The sequence below is a fragment of the Anser brachyrhynchus genome (assembly GCF_964034855.1).
Source record: "Anser brachyrhynchus genome assembly, chromosome: 11".
In the NCBI taxonomy this organism is placed as follows: Eukaryota; Metazoa; Chordata; class Aves; order Anseriformes; family Anatidae; genus Anser; species Anser brachyrhynchus.
Genome location: NC_137706.1, coordinates 7,338,869 through 7,363,306, shown reverse-complemented (window position 1 = coordinate 7,363,306; position 24,438 = coordinate 7,338,869). Strand labels below are relative to the sequence as shown.

The window sequence follows — 24,438 nt, the reverse complement described above, 5'->3', positions numbered from 1 at the left end:
TTCTTCTGTCTTTTATTGTCTTGCATTTCTGCGTTACTAACTTGAATTTTATCCTTTTCCAAAAAATTGCTTGCGCTGAAAAAGGACGTAAGCGTAAAAAGTATAAAAAGCATTTTAAGAGACCCTTTAAAGGTCATGATCACTCAAAAGGTGGGTAAAATACATGGCTTTCAACTTCTTAAAATACTATATATTCTGCATTATTTAGGATTAGTTTCTCTTATTTAGGATTAGTTTCTCTTATTTTGGATTAGTTTCTCTTTCTTTAGCATCCGCTGATACTTCTTATTTTTCCCCTCCTTTTTGAAAGGGGGGACATAAATTGGAGAGAGACTTTCGTTGCTGTATATCCATTCTCTCTGTCAAATAAGATTGAACTTAGTTCAGGTTAAATGATTAACTTAGCTTAAACGATCACAGTATAATTCCACTATTGAACAAATGGAGTATTTTCCGGAGTATCTTTTTATTTTTGCTTATGGTATGCAAGCTTTTTAATACTCTCAAGCAATGTCCTGTAAAAGGCTCTAATGGACTGATCTTGTATTGTGCAAGTATCACCTTCATCAGATTATTTCTAAGATACTTTGTACTGAATTAAACCTTCGTATCTATTTGAAAGATACTTGCTTGTTGAAACTCATAGTTAATTGCTGAGGGGCTTTTAAGAGAGAACCTTTTAGCTTAGAAGGAGTGGGGAGATGTATCCTAAAAATAAAAATGAAACTGGAACTTGCTGTAAGCTAAACTGTCTTCACCGAAACTTAAACATAAGTTTTCCTATGGTTGTGTTGTGTGCACACAGCTAATAGCACATCTTCAGAATATGGATGTACAGAAAAGGAAAACATCTGAAAAACTAAAAACTGAAGTGTTAAGTATTCACATTAGAATAAGCATTACATTTACATGGGAATAGCTGTGGTTAAAATCAACTGTTAGGCTGAATGCTGACTTATTTTATTTTCCAGACAAACCAAAGGAGGAGAAGAAAGATACTTTTTTAGAAAAGCTTGCAACTCAAGTTATAAAAAATGTGCAAGTCAAAATCACAGGCATTCATGTTAAATATGAAGATGATGTAAGTATCTGGCACGTACTCCTTTCTATCTTAAATTCAACCAAAGTGCAGTCATTATAGTCTAGTCAGTAGAGATAAACTGTTATTTGCCACATTCAAAAAGTTATTGTGGTTTCTTCTACACCTCTTTAAATGAAGTACCTCAGGTACAACCAGAAGTCAGAAGTGTTTTGAATATATGAACTAGATGTTCTTTGTTTTGCATTGTTCAGTGATACCTTGCTAAATTTGGGTGGTGGCGGTTTGTCGTACATTAATAGGCTCAAATGATATACAGATTTTTTTGGTGTAGTAGGTGAAATGGAGAATGACAGGAACATGAGAGCTTATGGATGAGTTGGAAAACAAAAAGTTTAAAACACCTACTAGATTATGGAGTATCTTTATATAAACGACACTAGTATTATTCTATCCCAGTTCCAGCTTCTTTTAAGAAAAAAGATGAAGCAGTTTGTGATGGGATAGTTGCAAGTAGATGGGAAGTATCGGATGTAGAGTATTTCCCTTATTTTGGGACTGTTTCCAGAGTCATATTCAAAGTGGTGGGAAGAATGGAAGTCAGAAAATGATGTAGCTGACTGAGGTATGGTTCTTTGTATTTTTTCAGTTCTTTACCTTATGAAAGTTTTAGGACCTGAAATGCAATTTTAGAATTGAATTCTGAAGCCTTTAAACTACAGCCATATTGGTTTTGTCCCAACTCAGTGTTAGAATACTGAAGCCAAGGAAGACCCTTAAAACAGCTCAGGATTTCAGTTAGTTTTAATGATATGATGCATCTTTGTATGCAGGCAGTAGAGATAAATAGCTGTTCTTTTTCTATTTTTGCAGATCACAGATCCACAGTGTCCGATTTCTTTGGGAATGACATTGAGTGAGCTTAGTTTATTGGTAATTATGTGCATGCATGTTTTTACATTTTTGATTTACTTATCTTTGCTTGGGTACCAGAAGGGAAAAGTCACGTGTTTAATATGCAATGACAGTATGCATATGGAGGGTAAGACGGTCTTTTATTCGTGCAAGTAGTACTTGAAGTTTGTTCAAGCAGCAGAGATGATGATTGAGGAACATCGTACTTTTTGAGACTAGTGTTTTGTTCTTACGATACAAGTGATCTTTAAAACTGAATGTGTTGACTTTGATGGGGGTTATCTCCCTGTCTAATAAATAAAGTAAGCAAACATTATGTCATGATGAACAATGTGGTATTTTGCCAGGCCTTTTGAGAAAAGAGGGGACAGAATTTCAGCTCACCTTTGTTTGCCATAGATTCAAAGGATTTTAATGGGTGGGATAAGAAGTTGAAAATTGAAATAAACCCACACATTTAATACTGGATTTTGAGCTGTGCATATGCAGTCTAGAGGAACTGACTTAGGTTATCTAGTAGCACCAAAATGACTCATTCTGTGCTTGAAAGTATAAGATAAAACTTGGATGTGTTAAATGAGATGCTCAAAATGACTTTTATCACTTTGACCTTTTAGACAACAAATGAGAACTGGAAGCCTTCTATTCTGAATGAAGCTACGAGAGTAATATACAAGGTAATATGGTGTTTTTTCCTAGCTACCAAGTGAGCAACTAATCTTTGGAGTGTAACAGTTTGTAGTTGTAAAGGAGAGTTGGAAAATGTGTTGTGAATTCTTCGTCTTCTTAATTTTACTTTGTAATTAAACAGAAGTAGAACCAAAATTACTGGCTTTATATAAGCCATAACTTTCAAGTCCATGGTTTAAATAGTTAAATGCAAACACTGATCATCTCATTAAAGGCATTATACAACAAGTCTGAAGTCTGCATAGTAATTATGATTTCGAATAGTTTTGTCAAACTGCCATTTTTCACTCTAGTCTATATGCCTAACATGTATTTGGGATTCTGGTAGCTAAGCGTGCTTGCTTGTGTTCCCCTCCTTCTTCCCACCCTGTTGTGTTTAATCAGTGTGTGAACTTGTGTGTGCTTTAAGAGCTTGCTTTTGAGCAAGTAATTTTCATTTGAAAAATAGTATTATAAGATTAAATACATCTTAGTGCTTAAAAGATTAAATACATCTCAGTGCTTGTAGTATCTTTGCTGTCTAACGTGCCTTTGTTTTCTCAAATGGAAAGCTAAATTCATAGTATGGATTGAATACTGAGTATGGAGTCTGTTGATTTTTTTTTTTTTTCCCTACGCAGCTTTTGTGCTTGGACAGCCTCAGTGCTTATTGGAATGTACACAGCAAAATGTATTATCATGGCTCCCGTGAACAAATATTGGTAATGTAGAAGAAAATGTGTACTATATTTCACGGCTCTAGTGGTATTTTAAGTTATGCCATACTAATTTCTACAACCCCCCATCCTCATGCATTTTGGTCAACACATTTGGTCAACTCTATTTTGATACCAGAGTCATACGTTAATCCATCACACCATTAACGCTAATCCTTTTTTGTTACCTCTATATGTTACCAACTCCTATAGGTTTAGAAATGGTCAGAAATTGGGTCTTTAAAATCAGTTTTGTTGGTATGTTCATCTTGACCTTACCAAGTACTGTTTGTTAGTATCTGGGCTATATGAGATTTTATATAGCTACTATAATGAAAATTAAGTTATTAAATGAACACAGAATTAATAAAATTTCAGAATATTATGTCCTTATCAGAGCAGAAACTTGTATCATGTGTTATGCAGATACCTAAGCTGTGTGACTGAAACAAAACCAAACAGAAGAACAAGATGTTAAAGCAAAAAGCTTTTTTTACAAAACAAACAAACCAAAGCTTATAGGTAGTGTGTATGAATCCTCGGACTTTTAAGTTAGAGAGGTTAATGTAGTATTTCTATTAAGGTAGAACCCCTCATTGTGGGAAACAGCTCTGGTAAAATTTTGGAAGAGGTTTATTAGAATAAGTTTTATATATGAATGAATGAATATGTTGCACTTGTCAGACTGAAGAGGCTGAAGTACATGAAGGTGCTCCATTGCAGATGATGAGACACAATATGAGGGCAGTGAGTGTAAATTGCATACAGAACAAGAGGCATGTATTTTATTCTTTCCCTTAAATTAGCATTTTAAACTCAAATTTAAGTATGTAAGTTTCCTGGAGGCTCTGTCTCTTTATTTCTGCTTTGTTCATGTTTTGGGTAGTTATTAGCTGGATGAGTAATTGTCTCTTGCAGCTTGTAATGTTGTAAGTCTATGAAGTACTTGCTTTGCTTTCATTTCTGCCTTCTCTCACAAGTTTTACTTCCTCAGAAGGGGAACTGGGAACTTTAGTGCTATGAATAGGGCAGTTGTATAGATACAAATTATGTCTGAGGGCAAACATCCTCTTTCTGTGCTACAGATGAGGACTACTGAACTGTAAAGGCACCATTAGTGTTAAGTTTATTTCAGATGGCTATGACATTCATGTAGTTAAAAAACAGCTTGTTTATAGAGGTTATGCAAATATTCTGTGTATCCTTGTACAATACTGCTTGTTTCCCTTGTTTCCTTTTCTTCTGTTGTCTTTTAGAGGTATCTTTTTTTTTTTTTCCTAGTTAATAAAAGATATACGTAACCAGATAGGCTTCATGCTGATAGGGAAGGTTGGTTCAAAACTGAAGCGTAAAACCAACCAGTGAGGAAATGTGCTCTGAATCTTGCCTGTTACATGGATCTTGAAACCTAAGACGTCCTTTTATTCTGTTCAAGTTCCCATTGTAGAGCAATTCTTTTTGTCTCAAAGCTGGGGTGTTAAGTTCACTGTATGTAGAAGATGCTGTGAATATGTTGATTCTTTATCCTGTCTGTAGTCTCTTGCTTTGTTTAAATAGCTGAATAACCTCAGAGCACTTTCCCTTATGCCTTTCTAGTTTAGCAGAGATGCTTGCATATTAATAACAGCCAAGTTAATGTTAGTGTTTTCAGAGTTAGCGTGGAGTGAATGACATTTGACCATAATACTTGCAGACACTGGTGTCATAGCTTTTCTGTGGATATTTTCTCTGTTAGATCTCAACCAGTCTGAAGTGAGATGTAAATGCAAACCAACATGTACAGAATACACTGCTTGAATTGACAGCAGCAAAAGCCTTAGTTCTTCAAATGCATCATGCCAAAATTGTCCATGGAATCACAGGATGGTTGAGGTTCAAAAAGACCTCTGGAGATCTAGTCGTCACCCATGCCCCCACCCCCGCCAACCAGGCTCACCTAGCACATGTTGCACAGGGGTGAATCAGTGCTTCACATGCTTGTGGACAGATGGCATTGTGGCCATCTAACAGTGGCTTACCTGACATCATCAATTGAGTTCTTAACAGATAATTTCTGAAAGAAGTGGGAGCTTTGCTCTCCATGACTGTAAAATGGAGTTCTCTGTATCAAAAGCCTGTGGTATGTCCTGCATGTAAACTTTTCTTTGAGGGTTGACGGCAGAACAATTCCACTGTAGCAGATGGTGTCTAGTATTCTGATCACCCGTTAACTTGAAGCATCTCACCACTTGCAGTTTTTTCCAGTCCTTGAAATCCTTAGCAGTTTTGGCACTTTGTACTAGTGTCACATTGCATACTGGGATTGTCATTTGGATGTTTTGCGTCTTGTGATGGGGCATTTCTTTTGAGATCATAGCTGCAGCTTTTGATGCATCATTTCTGAGAGTTAAAAATCTGTCAGTTGTGATTAGTCGTCTTTCTGTGCTTTGGTGAATTTGGCAACCTTTATGGCCCTGTGCCTAGAAGGGGAAGAGAGGGAAAGCAGGAAGCAGCTCAGAACACATGTGAGAAGGCTTGAAGAAACATGGGGGAAGACTGGAATTTGGCATGGGCATAAGATTACTTGTGGAAATCCTTTCAGCAGCTTGTTAAATCCTCTCTGTTTCACAGTTTTAAAACAAATACATAAACTAAATAAACAGCAAATAACATTTTTAGTAGCATTCCCTGTATTAAAGACCTGAATACATTTTATATGTAGTTTATAGTGTAGCTTGTTTCCTGGAAAGCTAGACCTTCTATCCAGACAGGCCATTTTAGTCTTACTTTTAAACAGTATTATCCAGAAATCGTATTTATTACTGTAGCTCATTGGTCAGACTTGTAGTTAAAATAAGCTGTGTAATCCATAGCAATCTGTCACTTTCATACAACAGTCTTCATATTTAAATAATGTGAGCATATGGCTGTTTGTGAGATTAGCTGTTACACACTTAATCTCATTGAAAAGCTAACTTTTATTACTGTGGAGCAGTAGACAGAAGGTAAGTTGAAATACAAATATTTTTAATGAGAAATGTACCTTTTTATAAAATGTAAAGCTGTTTTTAATTAAGGAACTGGGAAAAGGAATTGCTTGAAGAAATTCATAATTGTGAAATATTTTCCACGTAAAAACAACTCTTGATGTTGACAGACTTTGTAAAATATGACAGAAACTTCATCTGCTTTCATGTAATACATGCAATAATACATACTTTGTCCTAAAAGCATGCCTCCTATTTTAACTGATTGTGCCATGGCAATTTGGAATCTAGCTAAAATGTTTGGGTAGCATCAAATACAGCACTCTCAATAAATTGTGGAACGATTGTAGCGGCAAACAGACTTCATTTTGAATGAAGACTCAGCTGTAGCATGATATTTCTGAGACCTCTCATGCTGTTGCATTACTTTCCTGACTTCTTTCTATCTTTAGTTTCTCTCCTACCCGTGAAATACTGGAAGGCTTAAGTGGCCTCATTATGTGCTAAACATGAGAAGGGATAGTTTATGAATATTTATTCTCAGTACCCTCAAGTAGTTTGAAAACAAACACTTGATCTATTATGCTACGTGTTTGAATGTATACATGAGCTATGATACTTCTAAGTTCATACACACTGGTTTTTGAAAGATTTCAAGGTTCCATGAACCTCTAAACAAAGTTGAATGAAAACTGTACTAACCTTCCCCTTGAAGAGAGAAACTTAATCTTTTTTTTTTTAAAAGGTATATTAAAACTTTTTACTTGTAAGTACTTGTGCTATATTAGATATGCCTTTTGGGAATGCAGGGTGGAGAAAACTCCTGCAGAAAACATGTGAATTGGAGTTGGTCTACTTAAACCGTAGGGAACCGCCCAAAAGTAGTACCTTTCAGCAATTATTAGACAGTATCGTATTTCTTCACAGGATCAGCTGAAAAGAGGAATTCCATGTGGTGGTAACCAGTCTCAAGACTACCAATACAGTAAGTAAACTATATGAATATATGCTGCTTTGAGCATGTTAATTAGTCTGACCTGATTATGCAGGCAGGCCCATAGTAGCTTCATTTTACAAAAAAAAACTAAATGTAAAATCTCTGTCACGTTAACAGATTAATGTAAGATCTCTGTTACAGAGCTGGGGATGTTCAGCCTGGAGAAGAGAAGGCTCTGAGGAGACCTCACTGCAACCTTTCAATATTTAAAGGGGTCTTATGAAAAAGATGGAGAAGGACTCTACTTGGGTAGATAACGATAGGACAAGGGGGAATGGTCTTAAACTAAAAGAGAACAGATTGAGACTGGACATTAGGAGAAAATTCTTCACTGTAAGGGTACTGAGGCACTGGAGCAGGCTGCCCAGAGAAGCTGTGAATGCCCCATCCCTGGAGGTGTTTAAGGCCAGGCTGGATGGGGCCTTTGCCGACCTGATCTAGTGGGTGGCATCCCTGCCTATGGGAGCTGGGTTGGAGTTAGATGATCTTTAAGGTCCCTCCTAACCCAAACTATTCTGTGATCTCAGACTTTGACTAACGCTGGACTAAGCTCATTTGTGGTAAGAATCACGTGCTGTTTCTATGGGTCTTGGGCATATGTATTATCCCTATGAAGTTTGATGTATCAGGCAGTGCACTTAAGTACTTTTAAGATGTATTTTAATTGTAAATAAACACATAATTTGAATTCTTAAGTTTTTAGACCAGTATCAGCCTCTGCAAGACTCTATATCAACCCATATGCAGAAGTAGAACTGAAAACTCCCAAGCTTGATTGTAATGTAGAAGTACAGAGAATTGCCATCGAACTCACTAAGCCACAGGTAAGTTGGCTTGGTGTATGTTATCACCTACTTCAGTTTGTGAGGATTTTTAGTGTAGGATATTTTTGTTGTTGAAAAACGGTGTTCTTTAGGTGTTACGTTGATAGGTGCGTAGACTGAAATGTGTATCAGCAATTGTGGTGAAGTGTCACGTCCTTTTCTCACGATGTAAGTCACTCACTGCCACTAGATCTAGGTACTCTGACCCTGTTACATGTGGACCCTCTGGGGACAGCACTTTCAGTAGCATTTCTTTCACATAGAGAACGGAATCATTCTTTTGATTAGCCCTTACCTTGCTTTAACTGTTAAAACCGTAGGCTGATACTATAACTGAAGAGAGGCAAGGATGGGAATGAATAGTGTATACTGGCTTTGACAACAAAGCCTACTGAATTATCAAGGAATCAATTTAGATTGTTCCCCAGCAATGATATTGTTGTCAGTTATTCACTGGTAATTAACAGTTGGCTAAATAGCTCTCATTGATATTAAAGTGTAATCTGTGTTCAGAACAGTGCCAGTAATGCTTACGAAAATGCAGTTCCAGGATTGGGGAAGTTGTGTATTGACCAAGGAAGAAAATAAGATTGGTTTGAGAAAGTCAGCGACTTTGTTCTGAGCAGGCTAACAGAAATGCAATTACTTTGTTCTTCAAGGAAACCAGAAATTGAGGTGGTGGTGTCCTCTGAGAATAATAAGTATAGTTATTGGTCTACTTTAATGTACTAATGAAAATGCATAGGCTTACATTTCTGTGTAGTTTGGGGAGTAGCGAAGGCCATGGTAAACATATAAATGTATTTTAATCATTGCGTGTAATGGCATCTGAACCTTTGCCAAGAAGCTTGTTTTCCTATGTTTAGTACCTCAGCATGATAGACCTTCTGGAGTCCATAGATTATATGGTTCGCAATGCACCGTACAGAAGATTTAGGCCAAATGTATCTCTCCATAAAAATGCCAGACAATGGTAAGTTGAATATGTTCATGCATTTTTTGGGAGATGCTGTAGTCCTTTCCAGGCTTTTCATTCTCCTTTGTGGTTAATACAGTTTTAGAATGAGATTGCATGTATCATAACTTTAATATAGCTTTGCTTAGCCAAGTTTAAAAAAAAAAAAAAGGTTTGCAGAAGGATTATGTGAAAGAACTAAATAACTGATGAAAATTACTTGAAAGCTAACTTTGATCCCAGAATCTCTGAACAAAAAGCCAATGTTTGTTGTAGAGGTTAGAGTGCAGTTTTAGAATGACTAAAGAAAAAATTAGGCAATGTTTTACGAGGGAAATGTATGTCAACTCTAATTTTAGTTCTTAGTTTTGAATTGATAATGTTTTATGGATCTCTTTCTGAGTACTTAAGCACTTTGACAAACAGCATCAAGTAATTGTACTTAATGCTATTACAGCCCAAATTTGTAAACATGCAGAAGTCAATAGAGAATGTCAGTTTATAGTTCTTCAGGCATTAAATATAATCCATCAGTCTTTTTCAGAAGTGATGTTGAAACCATTAAAAGTTTTATAAACAAAGTTACTTAAAGGATGTGGTGAACAAAGTGCATATTAATATGCTACATCCACTGCAATATTTAAGTTACCTTGCACAAAATGAAATAAGAAATTGCTTACAAGTGGGGAATGTTGTAGGTGGAAATACGCAGGTGACAGTGTTCTTGAAATTCACATCAGAAGACATACTCGTATGTGGTCGTGGAGTAACATGAAACAACACAGGCAGCTTCTGAAGAGTTATAAGAAAATGTACAAAAATAAGCTGACACAGAGTAAACTGTCAGAAGAAACACAGAAGCAGATTCAGGTATGTGGTGTTTTTCTTGAGAGAAAGTATGTTTTGGTCCCATAATTAAATAATTGTTCAAATGTACATGAGAGTAATCAAGGTTGATAGTTTTACTAGGGCAGAGGAGCTCTGGAAAGACAGTTTTCATCAGAAGTGCAATGTAACCTATTGGGGAAAGAGAGAATTCTAGTGAATTGCTGTTAAATTAACCTCTCTTGGTTGCAGAATAATGAACTTGGACATGTTTACTGAAGTGCAAGATTAATCTATTTAAAAAAAAATCAGGCTGTCTAACATCAAACATCACCTTTTAAGTGAACTTTGGCAGGAGATATACCCTTGACAGAAAGGAGCATGTCTAGGAAGAAATTAGAGTATAAAGATGAAGGGGCTGGTAGAGCAATTGTATTGGTGAGCACCTCCGAAGTGTCATTGAGAGGCAAAAGATTTCATCATACGTTTTTACAGGACCTAGAAAGAAAACTTGATGTCTTCAATATAGTCCTAGCAAGACAACAAGCACAAGTTGAGGTAAGAAATAATTTCTGTTCAGTAATATTTTAACACTTCAAATAAGATTATCATAATAAAATCTTGGAAAAAAAATTGTGGTGACAAATGACTGGATGGGGAAGAGAGAAGGCAAGTTGCCAGTCTTTACAGAACAGGAGTAAATCAATTTCCAAACTGGATACCACTCCCTAAAACTTAACACTGTGTGCACACAGTGTTTCTACTGTGTACTCTGTACCATTCAGGAGATTGTCTCAGGGTTTATGATTGTTTTCTTCCTTTGACTTTTGTTATTTCGAGACTGATTCTCAGGTATTTGAACCAAACATATACAGCTGTTTCCATACTATCTGTATTCTGGTCCCTTTCTAGTGGATAGCCAGTCTAATTAAAGAGTAACTATGATGGAGTTGTTAAAAGGTAGATTAAATATGCATTTTATTTTGGAAATCAACACATCTGGAATGTACATAAAAAAGATGAAAAAACAGTAATGATGTTGCTTGTTTTTGAGATATCGTGGCCATGCCTAGATTTTTTTTTTTTAATGCAAAGTGAAAGCGTGACTATGATGTAAGAAAAAAATAAATATTACTAAATATATGCAGTTTTACAGGCTTGGTCATCAGGTTTGTTACTGTAATGTTAGAAATGTAATTGCTTCTCGTATCCCCACTCATTCTCTTTTCATATGGTTCCTGCCTTTTTGCAGTATGAATGCTAGTGAAATGACTTGAGAAAGGGCACCCAAAGTAACACACACTTGCATTCTCTCTTCCTCCACTCTGTCCCTGCCCCCTGCCCTCTTTTTGTTTGTCTGCTGAGTCAGTGGTCTTAATCCCTTCCATGTATGATGTTGCTGTCTCTCAGATATCTATTCAACATGCATGCATGCATACATGAATTATTTACAGAAAAAAACATATTATAATTAGTTACATATTCTCATGTCTGGTTTGTAGACGATAAGATCAGGACAGAAACTACTGAAGAAGAAAGCCACTGAAGGTGAAAAAAAAAGTGGAGGATGGTTTAGTGGTTTCTGGGGTAAGAGAGAATCTAGAAAAAAGGAAGATGAAGAATCATCCATTCCTGAAAGTAAGTGTAGGCTGTAATATACTAACTTTTTCATAGACTTTTAAGTTACTATGTACTTTTATTTAATAATGATAAAGAAACAAGTTACAATATATCTTGCTTGCTACTATATAGAAGAGAGTACAGCATAGACAGTACCATGCAGTATTGATCTATTTTATAGTATTACATACTGTTACTGACTGTTGAGTTGAGAAATACAGCCTATTTCTGAAATGGCTGTAAGCATTTTAGAACTTTGTAAGAAGAAGAACATTGAGTTTACAGCTGTAGCGCAATATGCATCAAGTGAAATACTGTAATCTGTTGATTGCTGTCTGGATGAGATATGTATTCTAATAGTACTCCTTAAAGTTATTTTTGTATTTGGAAATTATGGGTAGCCTAATAAATGATTTCACTGCTATGTATGTAATGCCATATATGAAGGCTGGTTATTATTTTATAATACGGAACATACTGCAGTATGGAGAAACAGAAGATGAGCTTTGTGTCAGCAGAACTTTAGTTAGTAACCATAACCAATTTTCCTCATATGTTTTTAGCTGTACTCAAGTGTACATTTTTGTGGGTTTTTGTTTTTTTTTTTAGCTATTGATGAACTAATGACACCAGAAGAGAAAGCTAAGCTCTTTACTGCTATTGGTTATAGTGACAGCTCCCATCACCTTTCCTTACCAAAACAGGTAAATGAGTCTTAATGGGTGGTTTAAAAACAAACAGACAAAAACCCAACTTTCAGACACATGTTATTCTTAAGCTAAAGAATGTGTTGGTAAAAATAAAATCTGTGCGGAATTTGTAAAGAAGATAAATAAACGTATAAATTCTTAGTTAGAAAACATGAGGAATGGCTAATGTTTTCTTGGATGTTTTGCCTTGTGCATAGCCCTAATGTGGAGTGATTTAGAAGTAGCAAACTGGAAGATAGATAGATACCTGTTTGCAACTTTGAAGAGAATAAAAGCTAACTGTAAATGAAAAAAGATGCCACATTAGTAATGAAAAAATAGCATTTATCTCTTGCTTCCTGTTGTGGCAAAAAACGAAGTAGCCTGTATGGTTGTCTTGACTGTTCTGTAAATCCAGAAGTCAGTTATTCTGATAATTGAGCTGTTGTTTGTATAAAGGTGAACATTAGCATGGGATTATTTCCTGTTTCACCTAATGCTTGCCACTTCCTGGGATGCCTTTGTTAGAGGGCTCATGTTATGTTCCTGTTGAAACCTTTGTCCTCATAAGAAGTACTCGGAGATTCCTGTTATACTTGTTTCTGCAACAGCGAGGAAAGCATAAATTAAAAAAGCATATATTTAAAAAAGAACACAAGACTTTTGTGATAGATATTTTTTGGCTTGTTAAGCAAAGGAATAAAATATCAACTTGCTGGTATAGCAATCTTGGCAGGGTTTATCAGTTGAAAGTTACAAAGGAGACAACAAGAATGTGTTTAATGTTAAGGTTTCTCTCAGTATGGCTATTTTTAGACAGTGCTATTACAAGTCTTGTTTTAAATCTGAACATGACTGGTGGCTCTGCTTCTAGTTGCTCATCACTTAGAGAAGCACTTTTTTGCTTCCTTCAAGGAGACTTTTGTCTGTTTTCCCCTGCTTGCCTAACTGAATGCTCCAATCTTCCACCCTTGTGTATATTTGTTAAATTTTGTCATTGTAAGCCTACATGTGCTTCACACAGGGAAACTCAGAATTATTTGGGGGGCAAAATCCCAGCCTCTGCATGATCGTGTGAACTTTGGTTCTTGTTAAATTGAAAAGAGCAGAGCAGCAACATGCCTCTGTTACCAGCAAAGATGATGAACAACCCGAACTCTGCCCAGTACTGTTGCATTCTTTTGTTTCACACATTCTTGCCTAACTCTGTAGGAAAAACTTCCATTTTTAATTTGGACAGGTGATTAAGTGTAAAGATGCATTCATCTTTGTCAATACCACATAGAAATGTGCAGGCTTCAAATTGAATTGGGAAGTATGGTCTGATTCTTTTTAAGTTACTGATTGATGTAGTCACAAATGGTACATAGAAAGGCTTACCCATCTTTGACAAGGTTGATACCTGACATTAAGCAGGAAGAATGAAGGCATTTATGCAATTACTTCTAAAAAGTAGTTATTTGGTGTGATTATAACAATTTTGTTTACTGGTCTTGCTAGCTGTCTATTGAGTGTAGCTTATCTATGCTTGATTTCACAGCCTAAACTCCTATGAATCTTAAAAAGAAATACAGATTTTATTTGCTCAGCATTTGTTGAAATATGCTATTTTATATTGCAGAATTGACTAGTGAGGGTTGAATGAAAGTTCTCTATAGCTAGCTTCCTGCATGGGGATGTATGGCTACTGGAATAGCTGCAATTACACATTTCGTTAGATGGATTTAAATTACAAGCGCTGAAAAAAATTTCAGATCAAGATGACTAATTTCAGTTTTCTCTGTCCTTCTCACTAGTACGTTGCCCATGTTGTGACGTTGAAGCTCTTAAGCACTTCGCTTACAATTAAAGAAGACAAGAATGTGGCAGAAACTCTTAAAGTACAGATAATTGATCTGAGTACAAAAATATCACAACGCCCAGGAGCACAAGCCATTAAGTAATTAGATTGATGTTTTCTTTTTTTAGTAGAAACATTACTTTTTTCAAACTTCTAACCTTTTTTCCTTGGGTAGTTTTCTTTGTATTATATTGTATGTTGACTTGTACGTTTACAGGGGTTCTGATATTTCAGTCATTGCGGATAATTTTAAAAGTTGTCGATTTGATAAATAACATTGAAGGGAATGAAGAAAGGAATACTACTTGTTGCTGTGCGTGAATATGAGTCATCTTTTTCTTGAATCCAGATGTTGAAGTGCTGAATATTTTGGGAATTGATGCTTAAACAGTGTGAAGTGGTTGAGCTGATTACATTCCAGCCAAGCTACCAAAAGTGCTGCTTGATTACTTCCTACAGAAAAGAAAATCTACGTCTGTATGTTGTGGGTAGGAGATGAACCAGGACAGCTGAGACCTTTGTCCCCCTTAACAAAGGGCACATCAGAGATACTGAACACCAATTGTGTTATACAGTCAAGGAATAATGTTTCAGTGGCTAGAAAATGAGTTTGTGCATTTTTTTACACTTTGATTTGCAGTTCTATCATCATTTGACTTCATGCATAAGATCACGAATTCATTTGTTAACTGTGGAAATATTTTGCTGAAAACATTTTTGGGGGTAGTATTAAAAGTGCAGACTGAGTGCTGGAAAAAAAAAAAGCTTTGAAAAAACTTTTACTGAAGTGTGCCATATAATTTAGTTGGCAAGGCTGAAACAGTAGGGAAAAATACCATTGATTTTAATTTTCTGGAAAAATGTCATTAGGTTATCTCAATGAAGTCAGGTTTGTGACTTCAATTATGCCCAGAGTCCAGAAATTCCAATGGTAGCAAACCAGGACCCTAAAACCGGTTTTATGTCTAATAGTTACTTCAAAATACGAATGAAGTTAGGCATGTGGACACCACCAAACTGCTCTTTCTTTCATAGATATTTTTCTGCTGATTCCACTTACCAGTGTTCCTAAGAAAGCTGGCAGTAAAGGGTATCCATTTGCGCCAAATCAAGCCCATAACTTGTTTTGAAATCAATAAGTAATAGTTAACATTTTTAATATTTTTTTACCTGTAGTATAAATATTCTACCTATTTTCTCTTGGAACTGATTTTCTTAGTAAATATGAGCTGAAAGTTACTTTTACTCCACTTTGCAGATGACAGAAGGTAAAAATAAAATACCATCCTTGTCACACTGTGAACAACTCAATTCCTACCTATTTTTCTCTAATCTATCCATGTTACAATTTCTTAACCATGTGGCGTGTTAGTCCTATGAAGCTAGGTTGGTTTTGTTTTCCTTTATCAAAAGCTTTCTTATCTTGCTTGTTTTCACTAGATGGAACTGTGTTCTGTATTGTAATTAAATATATTTAACTTTTTATCTTCTTTAGGGTGGAAGCCAAGCTTGAAAACTGGTACGTTACAGGCCTGAGACAACAAAACGTTGTACCATCTCTTGTGGCTTCCATAGGAGACAGCAGGTCTTCTCTACTTAAGATAGAGTTTAATATTAACCCAGAAGATAGTACTGCTGATCAGAGTCTTAGTATTGAATCACAGCCTGTGGAAATAAAATACGATGCAGTGAGTAGTTAACAAAATTATTCCCTCTTTTTCTGATTCTGATTCTTTTCTTTCTCTACTGTTGCTCTAATTCTCTTTGATCAGTCAAGATCTATTTTGTATTTTTTTTTACTGAATGACTTCTGTATATGTTGATAATTCTTGTATCTCTCTCCTTCCTGAAAAGAAAACAATAAACGCAACGGTAGAGTTCTTTCAGACAAGTAAGGGAATGGATCTTGAAAGATTAACGTCAGCCACATTAATGAAGCTGGAGGAAATCAAAGAAAGAACTGCTACAGGTAAGATAACATGTATCTTACCTGAAGTGAGATAATTTCATAAAATATGAATGTTTATATATCATAAACATTGTATATATCAATATCATAAAATGTTTCTATATGATTTGCAAAACTTTGTGTGTTTTTTGCTGGCTTAATAGAATGATTAATTTTTTTTTTTGCCTTGTGTTTTTTCTTTTGGCTTGGATTAGTGAATGTTTTGTGGGGAGGAGTATTCAGTTTACTGGGAAAATGCCATTCTGTGATTGATTTCTCTTTATGGAAACCAATTCTATGAAAACAGTAAACTTGTATGAAAATAAGACTTCATTCAATATGCCCTGTCTTTGAGATAACATCTCTTTATATGTTGTCTGGAAGAACTATTTTACTTGTGACTAGTATTTCAATTTTTATGTACCTTTCCTTTTATTTAAGGATTAGCTCATATTATCGAAATGAGGAAGGTCCTTGACTTGAAGATTAATCTGAAGCCTTCCTACCTTGTGGTTCCACAGACAGGTTTCTACCATGAAAATTCAGATTTGCTGATTTTGGACTTCGGTACATTTCAGGTACATAGATGATCTTTTATAAACTCGGAGGAAGAAAATATTTTTTTCTTTTAACATAGCTGTCATTTGGAAGCGTATGGTTTTCAGAAGATGAAGGTGGTCATCTGTGAATGTGTTTTCGCATAGTATGCTTACTACAAAATCAGTTGGGGTCAGCAGTTTCATTGGTGTTCAGAGCTGTTAGGTTGTCTTTAGACATAGTTTTACTAGTTAATCCACCAATAAAACATTTCCGTATTTGGTGAATCATAATCACAGTAGTTTTAATCTTCCATGTCTTCAGCAAAATGTGAATGTTTCCCCCTTATTTATAGAATGGTATATCTTTAATGGATAAAATACCTTTTCTTTCTTGGAGCTTGAAAGTTCATTTCCTTGTTCCTGTAAAACTGAAAAATGACAATTATTTAACTTGATTTTAGCCAAGTAAATATTTTGGTTGTACTCCAGCAATAAACTAATAATGAGAATTAATTTTACATTACTTGAATATGAATGGTTCTATACCATGAGGAGAAATAAAAAAATATTCTAACTATCCTTGGTGAGTGAAGTGTTAAAGAAATAAAGATCTCATCTCTGTAAGGGTCCAAATGGCAATCGTAAACTCCTACGAATTGTCTTTTTCACCATCACTAGAAATAATAGCATGTAAATGCATGTAAGTTTGAGACTTAACTTTGTCTTGTCCTTATGTGTTTAGCTGAACAGCATAAATCAAGGCAGTAGTCAAGCTTCTAGCTTTTCATCTTTGGAGGAGATAATGGACAAAGCTTATGACAAGTTTGACATGGAAATAAAAAATGTGCAACTTCTATTTGGAAGAGCAGGTAACAAAACAGTTGCTGTTTACTCAAAGGGTTGATTAAGGATAATTGCCTGTAATTAGTAAAAATCTTTTTAAAGAAAGAAGGCAAACAAAAACCAGTAGTTACGTAAGAGGTTGTAATAGTCTGCTCTCAGGTATTCAGCTACAAAAAGTTTGCATGTTAATTTCTCTTAAAGCACCTGCTTGTTTTTTGTTTTGAGACTGGTGTATTATTTCTTTGCCAGTGAGCAACATAAATGCATAGGACTGTTAGGTTTTCCTTAATGCTCTGGCAAATGAACTAAAGTTGGCCGTAGTAATACTTAATTTGGACTTATATTTTGCAGTTAACAAAATGCTAGGTTACTTTTTAAAGATTTTATATTCAGATGTATCTTTTAGTGTAGAATTGGGTTAAGGCCGCTAAGTTAACATAGTGTTAAGGAATATTGAAAATCATTTAAAAGCTCTTAAAACAGTTCACCTAAATAGTTCTGGCTTCTTTTGTGAGTGGGTTCTTTTAAGTTTTCCTGGGAATGCCATTTGGTTACTCACAATGCATTAGATAGCGCAATTAGCAAGCAATCTTTTTCTTCTAAGTTGGTTGAATACTTGCAGGTGAAGACTGGAAGAAGGCTCATTTTCAACATCCATCAACTTTGCATATATTACAGCCTATGGATATTCATGTACAGCTGGCAAAATCAATGGTGGAAAAAGATACCAGGATGGCAAAGTAATGTATTAATATTGAGAGGACTTCTTTAATTACTGTGTATTTAGAGAAAAGAAAAAAATATATATTTTCTGCAAGGGTTTAGTAACACATTAATGTAGGAGATAGTTAGCTTACTACTTCTTACAAACCCTTTCTTCTCTACTAATTCCCTGGTCACCTTCACTTGTTACTGACTAAAAAAAAAGTCATTAAAATGAGTCCAACACCTATTTTTTAATACAGATTCACAAGCTTCACTGTGATGCGATATGATATTTATATATTAGCATAGTTACTAGTAACATTTTAAATCAAGAGTTGATATGTACTGTGTTTTTTTTTTTCTTGGAGTGAATCAATTTTTTTTTTTTAAGGTTTAAAGTGTCAGGAGGGCTTCCCTTGGTACATATCAGACTCTCTGACAAGAAAATCAAGGCAATTTTTGATCTGATTGATAGCATTCCATTGCCTCAGAAGCCATCTGTGTCAATTGCAAGCACAAAGGTAAGCTGACAACAATTAATAAAAATGAAATTTAAAAAATAAGTAAGAAGACATGATCAAAGTGATTGTTTTAAGTGTGAATTCCTGCTAATGTCCTTTCTCTTTTTCAGTTAAAGTAAGAGATCTATTGTCCATCTGAGCTAGGCAGAGTGGTGCCAATACAACTTGATATCAGAATATGCTGGGCTTATTCAAGCAAGGTTACCTGAGACTTTGTCACTGTCCCATTGGCTTCAGTATAAGTTATTGGAGAATCTCACACTTCTAAGAAATATGGGGAAGGCCACCTGAAAGATGCATAACCAGTGGAAAATATAACTGAACATACCATGTTACGTGAACTTTAAAATGATGGTTTCTTCTTTCTGCTCTATGTAGGTAGCAGTGATTCCCACAATTCCTGTTGTTGATAAAGGGTTACTTAAAACCCACCAGTTGTTAGCAGAAATAGTGTCAGGTAAGAAAACGTACATGCCCCTTAGTAAAAGTAGGCGGCCAACATTTATGGAATAACTTCACATTTCTAGGCTAGCATTGCCCTTAAAACATGTTATAAGGACACTAGGGATGAGTATGGTTGTCTCTAACTTCCACTGCATGAGTATTAAGATGCTGTTGTTACATCAGAATACGAAACTTATTTTTTTTTTAAAAACAAAACCCCTTTTTTTGGAGGTGAATTCATACTCTGCATAGCAACCTCTTGAAATATGAGTGAGATGTTAATAAAAACTGCATTCAGATGTTATTAGCAATCCAGTTTAATTATCCAAATGTCATGAGGCATCTTTTTAGGGAATTGAACTGATGAATGTGTTTGAGAATTAAATTACACTGATTTAGTCAAAAACTAATCTGCTGGTTCTGCTACTTGAAGAGTTTGAAGTCTAAGACATTGATTTGAAGGCAGGCATATGGAAAAGATAAATAACAAGGCTAAAGCACATGTACTTGCGTAAGCAACCAGCATGTGGCAGAAATACTGTTACAGACATCACAGATGTACTGTCCGAAATGTTTTACATTAGCAAAACTCTCCTTTTTCAGTAAATGCAGAGCTAGAATAGCAAATAGCAAATTAATTTATTCATATGGTGGATTTGAGTGTTTATTTTCATAGTTCTAGAGAGAAACTTGTACACTGGAATCGGGAAACTTGTTTTTTTTGGAGTTTACTTTAGAACTGTTTTTCCCCTATATAGATTCTTTAATATCTAACGATACAGCCTAACTCTAGTTCTTTAACAGGGCTTTAATTTTTTTTTTCACTTTCCCACCTTCATCTAATGGGACGAAAGCAATATAGATCTAAAAACTACTTGGTCGGGTCAGGTTTAAATAGTTTGTACAGTATGAAATGACATTGGAATGGGAAATAGAGCAGTAGATTTACCCCTGTTCATGGAAAAAGTTTATCCTTTACTAAGAAGGAGGTCATTTCTGTTCTGTAGACTCTGAAGAAGAATATTTTGATTTTGAAGAAAGTTCTGACCAAACTGACAGGACACTGATTAAAGGAGAAGAAATAAGAAATAAGGAGCCTGCTGAAGATGAACTGACAGATCTTCAGTTGAAGTTTGAAATTAAAGAGGTATGTCTCTGTAATTCTATCTTAATCTTCTATATAAAGACCACTTAAAATAACAAAACCCATTATTCTATTACAAGTGTTCTCCAAGCTTAATGGACACACACAACGTAGTCATTAAAGAAACAATACACATGTATATACATATTTCTAAGTGTATGTGTTATTTCTATTCATAAGATAGAAAGAAGTGTAAATAAAACAGTCTTCAATTGTGTGTATGAGTTGTGTGTTATGCACAAAAAAACATGTAAAAAGTCCATTCTTGCAACTAGTATTTTCTACCAAGAGTACTCCAGACACAATTTGACCAAGAGGAGAAAAAAAAAAAAAAAAAAAAGCAATGGTAGAACAAAGCAAGTACCTGGGCAGGTTACTTACGAAGAGCAAGACTTGTAAGATCCACAAGATAGTTGTCTCCCACCGTCAGATATTCACAAGGCATTAATATTAGCACTCGTTCATTGTTCATTTGAGCAAAGAAAATACAATATGTGAACAGATGGCCTTACTGTGTATTTCTTGCTCATCCAGGTTTTGTTAGAGCTCACCAGGCAAAAAAAAACTGAAGAAACAGTACTTGTATTTGATGTAAAGCATCTTGGGACAGAGGCTACAGTCAAAACCTATAATTTAGCAGCTGTATCATATTTGAAGACAGTTAGCTTGGATTACTATGAAATTGGAGGTAAGGAAAGAGGAGTAAATAGCATATTTTCCGTAGTCTGAAAGTGTCTCTCTCCTGTCTTTTTGTGCTCACTAAAATTCAATTATTGTTCTAGTTGCATAGGCACAGTACTTATTATGCAATTTTCCATTGGAAGTGCTTGTGTCAGTTGTACAGTTGATAGTTTTTGACTGCCGTGTTAGTGCTTATTAGATAAATAAATAGCTTTGGATGGAGAAGGGAAACGGTCTTTATGTTTTAGACCTAACAAAGGGAAACTATTGATATATATCTGTCAGTGCAACATATTTTAACAAAGTGTACTGAAAGCTTATTTGTTCAAGGCACAAATTCCTTTGGTTCACTGAAAGAAGAAAAATTACTCTATTTTTTGTGTGTATTTTGTGTGTTATGTCACAGGTAAAAAAGCACCCCTTCATCTAATTAGTTCCTCAGATAAACCTGGCTTGGACCTTCTGAAGGTGGAATATATCAAGGTATAGATAAAGCTTTTCTAGAGGTTGACTTTTTTTTTTTTTTTGGTTTAAACCTTTTCTGTACTTGATAAAGTCTTAAGCGTACTATTCAGAGAGTGGATTGTTTTGTATCTTCTAAAGAGCACAGTGGGTGGTTTGAATTAACAAGCTACATGCTAATCATTCATTTCAGGCTGACAGAAATGGTCCACATTTTCAGACAACTTTTGACAACACTGAACAGAAGATTGAAGTGAGTGCCTGCAGATTTTGTTTGCTTTCTTTTGGTTTGCTTGCTTAGAAGTGGGGAATTGATGGTGTTTTTTTGGCTTTCCTGTTTTTTTTTATTTCTTCCTCTTGCACCAGGGGAGACGTAGAGATCCAAAGTACTTGAATTTTTTATACTCTTTGTTTGAGAGAGGTGTGTTAGTCTATTTCCTAACCATGGAGAAAAGCTGTCTAGTTATTAGCTCATGTGAATAAAATTAAAATAAAGTAAGAGTGCCGTATCTTCTCAAGCATTTGAAATAATAAAGTTCAAATGCCTGCCTTGGGGAATATGTATTAGTTCTAGAAGTTTTTCTGTTTCTTGTCAAATTCTTTGAGTATTTCTATTGTGTGAGCTGTGTAATTAGCACTTTGGGTAAATTTCCATAGAAATCTAAATCCATTTGTGAGTGACATGTTTTTTTTTTTTTTTTTTGGTGGGGAGGGGAGCGAGTTCTAATTCTTCACTCTGAAATACGATTAAGGAGTTTCTTGTGATACTGTTTTCCTCTCCATCACCTCTGTCATTCTCTAGAGCAAGAAATTAAAAACATCTTCCTCTACTGCAGTAATTTATAAGGCAGCATGTACCTACCTTGTTAAATTCTGACCGTTGTACTAATGGTATATTTCTGAGTCAGTTTTCATTCTAAGGAAAAATAGTATATTGAGTAACTCTGGAAATAAAAAAATGGGTTATTGGTTTTCATAATGTGATGAGCTATTACTAAAATAAGAAAAATATATGACATTTCTTTAAAAGACATCTTTCTCCCTTTTTTACTTTATTGCAAATATTTTGCCTGTTTTTTTCTGGCATAACAACTGAAATATTCCTGAATAGTTTTCAGTAAAATTGAGTAGTTTTGCAATTTCTACAGATTTCATCAGGGAAGTCCAGTTAATACTGGCATCTTTTTCCTAAGAAAAGGCTCTGAAAGCCACAGTGGAGGATGACAGTTTTATCCCACAGCTAGTGGAGTAGATACATATGCTGAATTGACTGACTTCACCCTATGGAAGAGTGCTGATATTTAGAGAAATCATCTTTCCCTACATGATTAGGTGTTGGCTTGTAGCTCTTTGGTAGGACTCGTGTTTGTAAGAATTGGATTTGAACTCTTTCTTTTTCCAATTTCAAGCCGATTCAAGTGGTAATAAGTTTTGCTAAAAAAAATAATATAAAAAAAATGAAACAACTGTGGGCAGTTTTCACCTTTTGGACTCCCTTAATGGATTTATTGAGAAATGGCTATCCTCAGTATCAACGTAACAGCCACCTGCCACTTACCTTTTTACTTTGTACTGGGTTATGGCATGAGCATGCAGGAGTCTGGGTTTGACAGAGCATAGTGCTTGAGAAGACTGAATCCTGGTTGAGGTTGAGTACCTAACTGCTAACTACCTTAATTCAGATGTGTCTCTCTGTTAGTCATAAATGAGTTTCCCCTCTTTTAATGCTTCTGAATTCATTTTGTCACTTTGCTTTTGGACTAACCAGGTAATATCTTAACAGAGCTGTTGAGTTGTTGTCAGGTTCAGTTATTTTCTGAGTCTACCACTTTTCTGCTTTACAAAAAGCTTTTTTTCCTTTATAACTTGTTGCTGGTATAACACATGCAGCTTTTCTGTTTCTAAGGTAGCTATGCTCCGTAGGGTACTTTTGCACCTCAGTCCAGCTCTTCTACTTGTAAGCTGTGTTTTGTGATGAGGAATCTCATATTTTCAACAGGTAGCTTTTTCATCATTAAACATTCTGCTGCATACAGAAGCCCTTATGTCTGCTGTCAGTTTTCTAACGGCTGTTAGTCCATCTGCGGATGAAAGCAGTAGAGAGACATCAACTGAAGAAGAAAAGCAACGAGATGACATTAGATTAAAGAAAGGTACTCTTGTGTTTGTCAGAATGATGAGTCTGGGTGGATGTGTTGCATGCTGACCGAAGGATCAAATCCTAGAGAAACCTGATTAACTTTGTAAAGTGGGGTGAGAATCAAAGCTTATGATACAGTGGCTCTCCAGGCTGGAGGATTGATTTCAAAAAAGCAAACAAACAACAACAAACCCCACAAACGTTATGGTCACAAATAGTGTCTTCAGGTGAGCATTCTGTTCTTATGTTTCACAGTTGATTTCACAAATCAACTTGAATTTCAGTACATGACATTTCTGTGAGGACTCAGAGTATGATCTTAGTGTTCATGGTAAAATAGAAGAAATAAATAGTACTTCGATAATTATGATATTGAACTAGGCAATTTAAGTATACTTGAGAAGAAGTAGTCAAGTGCTTTGCCAGCCTAATGAAAACGTTGCTTTTCCTAGAGCGCTGGAACAAAAAAATGTATTTGTCAAAACAATAGGCACCGAGGGGAGCAGCTGCACTTCTTTCAACACAAAGTGCAAAACTCAAGCATCACATGAACTGGAATTGAGGTGTTCAGCAAAGAATGGTCATAGAGTTGTTTTTAACTTGAAATGGCGTCGGTTTGACTGCAGACTGAGAAGCTGCTGCTGTTTAACAACATCCATAAACATTTAAGCTCTTGTATTAACACTTGCTACTCTTGGTTAGTGAAGGTGCAGACCATCAGTGAGGTCTGATGGTTTCTGGTTTATCCCTCATAGATCATTCTGGCAGTTGTGCTTGACTTCACCTTATTCTCCACAGCCTTAATACTTGCTCTCAGAAAACCTAGATGTTGGCTGCCTGAAAAAGGCTTTCAAGGTTTGCCATTTCTTATAAGGTGAAGTTTTCTGTTAATATCTAAGGATCTTGAAGTAGGACATTTGATAACCTGAAAAAACCAGTACTGAGAACCTGCTGAA

The 24,438-nt window shown here is 35.4% G+C and overlaps 1 protein-coding gene across 2 annotated transcripts in view; it reads left to right on the top strand.

Moving 5' to 3' along the window:
- VPS13C (vacuolar protein sorting 13 homolog C) overlaps window positions 1-24,438 on the top strand; it is an 89,313-nt gene that overhangs the window by 10,327 nt on the left and 54,548 nt on the right. For both annotated transcript variants that reach the window (XM_080607977.1, XM_080607976.1), the window contains 24 exons: window positions 972-1,081; window positions 1,913-1,972; window positions 2,572-2,631; window positions 3,265-3,345; window positions 7,233-7,290; window positions 7,999-8,126; window positions 8,993-9,099; window positions 9,780-9,951; window positions 10,402-10,464; window positions 11,409-11,544; window positions 12,136-12,230; window positions 14,012-14,154; window positions 15,551-15,743; window positions 15,910-16,024; window positions 16,445-16,581; window positions 17,285-17,411; window positions 18,008-18,125; window positions 18,482-18,611; window positions 18,990-19,068; window positions 20,063-20,202; window positions 20,734-20,887; window positions 21,287-21,363; window positions 21,536-21,595; window positions 23,342-23,495. In XM_080607977.1, the coding sequence (XP_080464103.1) occupies window positions 972-1,081; window positions 1,913-1,972; window positions 2,572-2,631; window positions 3,265-3,345; window positions 7,233-7,290; window positions 7,999-8,126; window positions 8,993-9,099; window positions 9,780-9,951; window positions 10,402-10,464; window positions 11,409-11,544; window positions 12,136-12,230; window positions 14,012-14,154; window positions 15,551-15,743; window positions 15,910-16,024; window positions 16,445-16,581; window positions 17,285-17,411; window positions 18,008-18,125; window positions 18,482-18,611; window positions 18,990-19,068; window positions 20,063-20,202; window positions 20,734-20,887; window positions 21,287-21,363; window positions 21,536-21,595; window positions 23,342-23,495 (2,697 nt within the window). The remainder of the gene's footprint in view (window positions 1-971; window positions 1,082-1,912; window positions 1,973-2,571; window positions 2,632-3,264; window positions 3,346-7,232; window positions 7,291-7,998; window positions 8,127-8,992; window positions 9,100-9,779; window positions 9,952-10,401; window positions 10,465-11,408; window positions 11,545-12,135; window positions 12,231-14,011; window positions 14,155-15,550; window positions 15,744-15,909; window positions 16,025-16,444; window positions 16,582-17,284; window positions 17,412-18,007; window positions 18,126-18,481; window positions 18,612-18,989; window positions 19,069-20,062; window positions 20,203-20,733; window positions 20,888-21,286; window positions 21,364-21,535; window positions 21,596-23,341; window positions 23,496-24,438) is intronic.